Raw genomic sequence first — 8325 nt, 5'->3', positions numbered from 1 at the left:
TTTTGTCATATTTTTTTGCCATTTTGAGACATTTTTGCACCTTGTGAATTTTTGTCCTTTGTACATTATTTTTTGCGCCTTGTAAATTTTTGTTCTAACTAGAAGAATTTTTTTGTCTTGTTAATTTTTGTCATCGTGAAGGTTTTTGCATCTTGTGAAGTTTTGCCCTTTTTTAAATAAATTATTTTATTTTAAGTTTTTTGCCTTTGTAACGGTTTTTACATTGTGTAAATTTTCTATCCTTTGTAAAATGTTTTGCATCTTGTAAATTTTTATTCTTTCCAAAATTGTTTGGCATCTTGATAATTTTTTGTATAAGTAAGAGAAATTTTTGTCTTTTGTGTAGTGCTTTGCTTGTTAAATTAAGTTTTTCTCTTAATCGCAAAAATGTTCTGCAAAAGGGGTACCTGTTTAAAGTTTGTAAAATTGTTTCAAACTGTTATTTTTGTTTGCACTCTTTAGCCCCCGTAGGCTGGGCCTCAGCGTCAATCATGACACGCCGGTTGCTGTCAGTGAGTGTCAGAGGCTTATGTTTTGGGGCCTGCGGGGACATTCAACACCAAGGAATTCCTGAAGATTAGGAAAAAAGAAGAAGGGAGAAAAGTACCTGCAGGATCCTGAGGAATGTGTATGAAATTGAAGCTTACATGAGTGCAGATTTTCAAAATAAAAGCCCATGCACAGAAACAGTCAAACTTCAAGGATGTTTAATTTCAAACGTTAATATATTCGTCTTCTAACTCATCCAGCTTCCACACTCATACAGGTCGCCGTCAAGAGGCGACCCATTAACTCTTAAAATAAATATTTCATTATAAAATAATAAACCTTCAAATAAATATATATACTTTTAACTTTACACTAAGTGACGTTGGAATTAGAAAATAAATTTTTCATACAGGGTGGCTGTACAATTTACACGTTGAAGGAGTGAGACTTTTCTAAATGATTGACGTACATTTCAGTGACAGGTTCAGAGAAAGGTTTCACAGTTGGAGAATTATTCTGTATGTACAAAAATAAAACATCTTTCGACTGTCTACGTCAGTTAGTAACAGGAGTCTGTTCTTAGCAGATCAGTGTGGTTAAATGTTAGAAAAGACTATCAGTCTAACATTCTTCATACGTCTAAACATGGGAGCGCTTATTTGGTTTACCTTTCAAGTGAACGCTCAAGGCAACATTTGATCCTAGAGGAGAAGTGTTGTTAGAACGCGTATAGTTCACTAGAACCCTCACAGCGGACAGGGTTTGGGTTTTTTGCATCGACAGCCCGGTCTGGAGACCCGGTCGTAGCAGCTCTGGCACACAGCGAGGCATCCTTTAGCTGGGAGGTAGCACAGAAGACACGGGAAGAGCAGGGAGAAGAGGGACACGGCAGTCCAGCGTACGCAGCACCGTTGCTGCGTGCACGAGAAGGGCTTATCTGCGCACGTGTCCTCATCGTCGCTGGAGCAGTGGTAGAAGAGCCCTTTGATGCAGCACGCGCAAGTCCCGTATTCCACCACGTTCTGCAGCGAGCACACGCAGCGCCGGCCGCACATCCAGCAGGAAGGGAGCACCCGCGGGCGCCTGCATTCGGCGCAGCAGCATCGACCGCAGTCGTCACACTTGTTGGAGTGTGGGTGACTTTTGAAGCTGCCTGGCACAGCTGTGACCGGCCTGGACTCGTTGTTCAGAGGTTTCAGCTCCTCTGAGATGACCTCCGTGCGTGGCGGCTGGGTTCGGATTATCTGGCTGCCGCCTGCCGGGCTGCTGAGGAGCCTCTGGCCTGAGGTGACGCTCTGTGAATCCTCTGAAGACACCGACGTATGCGTGTCCCCATGGTGAGTCAATGACTGCAAATTGAGGAGATTGTTTTGCCTCTCTTCCTGTGTCTCCTGCCCGCTGCTCCTCGAAGCTGTTGAGTCACTCTTCTGATGCCTGAGCTGTGAGGCTGGTGACCTTTGAGCCACCGTGGGCCCTTCTGTGTACTCATTACTGCTCCCAGTGATCCTGATCTGATCCAGAGATAGCACAGCTGAAGTATGGGCTGCTCGAGGACTATCTTGGGCTGTTGGAGGCTGAGGTGAACCTTCTTCCCCAAGCTGTCTCTCCAGGGAGCGGGTCGCGGACGTCGTCCACCCGTGGTGCCCTCCTCCCCTCTCGCTGTCGTTCTGACTTCTGGAATCCATCTCGGGACTGAAGGGCTGCTCGGGCTGGCATGGGACACATCTGAAGTCCTGGGAAGGAGAACACATGGTTTATGTGTGTGTGATGAGCCATGCAAATGGTGCCATGCAAATCATAACTGATATCTGTACGTGTGCCACTATGGAAATGAGGAAAAGGGGAGAACAGTGCTGGAGAAGGGGACAGGTGTCTGAATTAAACAGTCCTACAGACGTTAGATCAGATATCTGTGACAAAGAGATGAAAAAAATCACAAAATAGAAATATATTTTTGATTTAATTTAACACAAAACTAAATCAAAATACTTTTATCTTTATTTGTCTTCAAAAAAGAACATAGCTGAGCAGAGTGAAGGACACAGAGATGCAAAGGGAGAGGGCCATTACACAACCTCTATTTCCTATCTTTTATTACACTTTGTGGCGTAACTGTTTTGTGGCTTGTCTTTGCACTGCTCCAAAAGCAGTTCTGAGAACGGCAAAACAACATATCAACATAAAATCATTTTCAGTGGTGTGCACAAAGGGGGGGGGGCAATTGTCAAAAAAATCGTGTGCTGAAATGTTCTCTTAGGAATGAAATTGTGCGCTAAAGTGCCATATATAAAGCAAAAAACAGCAGCTAAAAGGCCTTTTTTGGAGCCAAAATGAGCTCCTGTGCACTCTTGGAAGCTAAAAAGTGCTGATGTGCTCTCTTGAAAAAGGTGCACTAAGTCCCCTTTTTGAGGCCCAAACTGCACCAAAGTGCCCTCTTTGGAGCCAAAACAGTGCTTAAGTGCCCTTTTAAGCCAATACATTTGCCAAAGTGCCCTTTTAGGGGCCAAAATGGTGCTTAAGTGCACTATTTGTAGCCAAGACATTTGCCAAAGTGCCCTCTCAAGATCCAAAACATGCGCCAAAAGCGCCTCTTTTGAGCCAAAATAGTACTAAAGTGCCCTCTTTGTGGCCGAGACATTTGCCAAAGTGCCCTTTTGGGATCCAAAATATGTGCAAAAGTGCCGTCTTTGGAGCCAAAATGGCACTAAGAGCCTTCTTTGTAGGCAAGACATCTGTCAAAGTGCCATCTTAGGGGCAAAAATGTGCACAAAAATGCACCATTTGGAGCCAAATGTGGACTTAAGTGCCTTCTACAGGGGCAAAATGTGTGCTAAAGTGTTAAAGTGTTTGTCTGGCAAAGCAGACTAACTTGGCTGGTTAAAATATAATTGACTACCCTTGGTGGCAAAAACGCTCACCGTATGTACCTTTTCTTTTTGACCCTGTCCTTCAAAAAGTATAGGTACATTTGGCCCTATCAACAACAGTGGCCCTATTTCTGAGTTAAGATACGTTATCAGGGCTGAAAAAAAGCAACCATGAAAATAAAAAAAGATTTTTAAGTCTGTCCTTGTTCAGTCATTATCTTGTGTGTAAATCCTTTAAGAGCTAACATAGCCTGGAAATGCAACATGCTAACATATTTAAATGCACAGCCCTGTTTTCACCAATATGTCACACATTCACATGAAAGAAACTGACAGTAGCGCCCTTAATTCTCCTTCCTCGAGGTAATTAGCTTTCAAATGCCTCCACTGGGGTTGTGAGGTTCTCCCCTTTCAATAACAATACACCAAAGGCTCTGCTTGTTGCATAAAAACCGGCCTGCAGCAACCTTTCCTCCATTGGGGCGCATTTTTACATTGTGACACCATTGAAAAGCAGATGAGTGACAAGATAAAAATAAAAAGAAGAAGTTTGGAGCGTGAAAGAGTTTAAGCAATGAGTTCAGGGGTGGGGGTTCTGTGGGAATGTGGGGAAATTAAAAGATGAAGGTGGGGGGCTTAAGGCCCCTCACTTATTTACTTACAGGGCCTTGTGCAGGCCGTGTTGGGCACACTGGGTGGGAGGTGTGGGGGGCTGACAGAAAGTTAAGTTAAGGAAAGTGATGACTTCATGCAGAGATAGGAGCATGTCATGACAAAATAAGTTATATGTGATTAGTAAATGTTTAGTGCAACGTATAAAATTGTTTTTTTTTTCATATATTACAGTATATTTTCTATATATTGTGACGAGCATAGACTCATAGATATATTACGTGTATTAAGGAGATGTATATATACTAACTCAGGAAGCACACAATAACAAAACGACTATTTCTAACTGACAAAACTAACATAATGCGCGAGATAACATTTAAATTGAAATGGACGCAGACGAAGGCACGAGCTAGTCTAGGTAAGGTGAACGTGCACGTCTGCGTACCGTGTAACTACGATGGAATAACGTAACTAGCAAGTGATAAGAGTCAGAATGCGTAAAAGGTAAGAAAATTGCAACTTATAGGATAGAAAATGTACAAGGAGTTTGCTTTTCAGTCTTCGTGACAGAAACGTTAGGAAGGAACATCACAACAAACTCGACAAAGACATGCGTCGTTTTTTTAAAAACTCCACAAAGAGCTTCACATACCGTGCTTTTCGACGCTTCGGCCCCCGTTCAGGTGAAATAAATCCAACTCGAGAGAGAGTTTAGTCCCGTCATCCGTAACTCATCCAGGCAAGTCGTCGATAAAATCCATTGAGAAAGTTTGGAGCTCATTTTCATTAAAGCTGCGCTAAGGCATAAATCCCATGTTCTGCGCAGGAGCACGAGGCATTAAAACTTCAATCACCGCCAAAGTGTGAACGACAGAAAGAAGGAGAAGGGAGCGACGAAACTACGACCCAGAAGTTGTTTCTATTCCGTGTCAGCTCAGCGCAGGGGGCTTGAGAGTACTTTTTCTAATGTGTGAGTTTTTTTTTCGCTCTTTCCGGAGGGGAGGTCGGGATTTGGGCTGTAAATGGCGTCAAGCTGAAGGGGGGAACAGAGCGCTTGTTGTTGCAGCGGATATCTCGCATCCGGTGTTCAGCCATTGGCTGGGAGACAGCAGCCATTCACAGCAGGCTGATCAATTCTGGGTTTACGGAGGGGTTCGGCTGAGTTCTGCTCTCAGTAGTGAACCATGAAGCAGAACTTTCATTAAAATGACTTTATCTAAGCTTTCTTTGTTCTGGAGGGACTTTTAATTTAGGTTGTGAAGTTATAAAGATGGCTATAATCCGAGTTTCATGGGAAAAAATCCACTTCAAACTGTTATAAATGTATTTATAATGATTTACAGCGTTGTAAATATTATAGTAAAGATCATAAGCAGGTTAGTACTTCATTCAAGTATTACATTTTTGCATTTAATGTTCCAAAAATGTGATTTTCGTCATTTAAAAAAACAAAACAAAAAAAACTTTATAGCACATATCAATTTGAGTCCTTGTAGAAGGTCAAACAGCTCTTATCTGAGACATCTATACATTAAAAAAATGCTAATTTACATTTTTTTGATATACAAAATTTATGCTAACCCATTGGAATTGTAAGCAAATTTAATTTGGTGATTTGTTCAATCAAAATGGTAAATGCAAAATAAATAAATAGATAAATAAATAAAATAAAAATATATTTATTTTTAACATGAATAACTTTGATTATACTTAAGTTAAGTAAAAGTAGCTTCCCATCAAAGGCCCACTCTTCCCCAGGATCAGTTTTGATTTATTTGTCATGCTTTAAACCATCTGAAACTCAAGACTAATCTGCTGTAGATATTATATTATCTCATTATTAAGTCCATCAGTGTTTAGTCTCTGCTCATTGTTGTGAATAATGATGCAGCATCTCCCCCATGTGGGCGTCCCTTGACACTACAGGCTGAAGTGACTGCATGATAGACCTTTTTAAATATCACTGATTGGATTAAATAAGCAGGATGATGCTTGATATACATAAATGTGTGTGTATGTGAAAGTAAAGCTGAGTAAGTTGCAGTTTAATTAGGTAGAGAAAGACACTCTGCTCTTTGGAAAAGTCAAGTTTTACTCATACAAGACAAAAAGCCTTTCTCAGAACGCACACAAAGACCAATTATCCCGTGTTAAGCTTGTCCAGGACGCCGACTGAAAGAACAGACCTTCAACAAACACGAGAGAGCTTTGGGAGCTTCTCTGCTTAAATAACAGGAGTCCAGACAGGACTTCATTGCTTTTTTAATATTTAAGAAAGACCAGCTTTTGTTTCGAGTTCTTGAATTAAAAAGAACAAAACGGAGAGGGAAAAACTTCTCTTTAATCATCCCACTCTGAAAAGCTCCCAGCAATTAAAAGTTATGTGAATTGATTGTTCTAAGAAACCATAACTGATATTTTCTTTTATTAACAACCACTGCTGTGGATCCAGCAAGGAATTTACTATAATTGTTAATTAGTCTTTTTGGTGCAATTTTCACTGAACAACCAACACTTTTCATACTTTTGTTGTACGGACATAACAGGAAACACTGTGCAAGCTTGATATGAGCTGCTGTCCTTTTAAGAGTCTCTGCTTAACTACCCCCTTCCCTCTGACTGGCCAGTCTCTGGAGGCTAACCCTAGTGTTTAAGGCCAGCTCCTCCATCAGGTGATGAACCAGTTAGGATGTCCTTATGTGGTGACATCATCATTTTAACAAGTCTCATTAAAATCTCCTGTAAATCTCACTAAGATCTTGTGCTGTTGTTTTAAAATTCAGTCCGCCCAGATTGTCAGATGAAGGACATGAGCTATTTCAATTTTTTGAGATTTTTGCAGATTAAGAAAAATAATTCCCCATTTTTGGGGGAAATTTAACAAATTTTTGTTTTTTTTTTGTTAATGTAAATACCCCCCCCCCCCCCTTTTTTTTTTTTTGAAATTTTAGAAAGTTTTACAAGTTTTCCAAACTAAGCAAAATTTTAAAATGGCATTATTCAGGTGTTTTTTTTTCTCTTTTTGCAAATTTATGACATTTCAGCACATTTTTTGAAATAGCAAAATTTTGCACATTTTTATTTTCATTTTTTTATTATCCATTTTTTTAACTAATTGAATTTTCACAAACTTTGCATATTTATTAAATCTATCATATTACATTTTTTTTTCCTTAAATTTGCAAATTTATTGAAAAAAAAAACCTAAAAAAATTACATTTACAATTTTATTAACACAAAAGCTTATATAACTATTTAACAGATTATAAACTTATTTGTCTTAATGTGAAGATAAAGTAGACATTGTGGCTCCTGAATGACTTTCATCCACATGAGCTGAGACAACACGGCTCTTTTGAAAGTAAAGGTTGCTGACCCCTGACTTAATCTAAACCAATGCTGAAATACTCTCTACTCTAAGTTTTTCATTTCAAAGACATATCTTGTGTTGAGATTTTGACAGGCAATTACTAACACATCTTAAAGGGTCAGAAGGATTTTCCTAAAAAATAAAATATCAACTTTTATAGAATTATAATCCTGCTCAATCGTCTCTTATGGGTCTCTTTACGTGTGTGTCTGCGTCTGCGTCTGCCTCAACCCCCTCCTCTGTCTGTATGTTGATGTTTGTTTTAGGACACTTCGGGTGGAGTGGAGGAAGCTAATCAGAGAAGCTACCATAGTGGACTTTCACTCGCTTTCGGGAACAGCACGTGATCAAGAGCGATGCTGGTTAGCTTTCTGCTAACCAGGTATGTGTCAAAAACCCATGATTAGCTTGTGCTAACATGCCAAGTCCATTGCATGGCTCCCTACTCTCTCCCATAAAGAAACACAATGCTACAGGTGGTTGCTGGGCTAGTGAGTGTGTGTCCATGTTGTTGGTCACAATAGGTGTTGCATTCAATGTTTGTTTCAATGTTTTGGACTTTCGTCAGTGTAAGAAAAGATGTTTTTCTCACCACACCAAGACCCAATCACCCTGCATTTGCTTTCAGGCCACTAATTGAGTACAGCTGACATACTGCAATGTCACCTCATTTCCATTTTGAAAATATGAGAAAGCAGCATACCCCCTCTTTAAAGCAGGACACCCCCTCTTTAAATCAGACAGATGTGTTACTTTTTTGACTCACTGATATTTATTCCTGACTTTTCTCGGCAGTTTCTTCCCTCAGACTTTACATCTGTTGCTTCATGATGCAACGGCAGCACATTTGGAAAGAATCCTCCACAGATGTATTTCGAAGCCATGAAGATTTCGACTGACTAATTTTCCCCTCTCACCCTCCTGATTATGTAAACACTTCGGTTTGTTTTTGGCCAGGAAACTTATCCTTAAGTGTGCAGACAC

The 8325-nt window shown here is 40.2% G+C and overlaps 1 protein-coding gene across 1 annotated transcript; it reads right to left on the bottom strand.

The window, feature by feature from the left end:
* Positions 1-711: 711 nt before the first annotated feature.
* spry2 (sprouty RTK signaling antagonist 2) lies at positions 712-4993 on the bottom strand. Its single transcript, XM_074664160.1, has 2 exons — positions 4624-4993; positions 712-2222 (listed from the first exon to the last, which is right to left on the bottom strand). Exon 2 carries the CDS (start codon positions 2172-2174, stop codon positions 1236-1238), a length of 939 nt encoding a protein of 312 aa, XP_074520261.1. The 5' UTR covers positions 2175-2222; positions 4624-4993; the 3' UTR covers positions 712-1235.
* Positions 4994-8325: the final 3332 nt, after the last annotated feature.

This window comes from Halichoeres trimaculatus, unplaced genomic scaffold (assembly GCF_033239565.1).
Source record: "Halichoeres trimaculatus isolate MK-OKI-2021-1 unplaced genomic scaffold, fHalTri1.1 fHalTri1_scaffold_24, whole genome shotgun sequence".
Lineage (NCBI taxonomy): Eukaryota > Metazoa > Chordata > Actinopteri > Labriformes > Labridae > Halichoeres > Halichoeres trimaculatus.
Note: the sequence above shows the minus strand (reverse complement) of the source record. Positions and strands in the feature narration are given on the sequence as shown.

What these genes read in the sequence shown, in the direction of transcription:
- spry2 (XM_074664160.1), bottom strand. Translation starts at nt 2,174, where the DNA reads ATGGATTCCAGAAGTCAGAACGACAGCGAGAGGGGAGGAGGGCACCAC.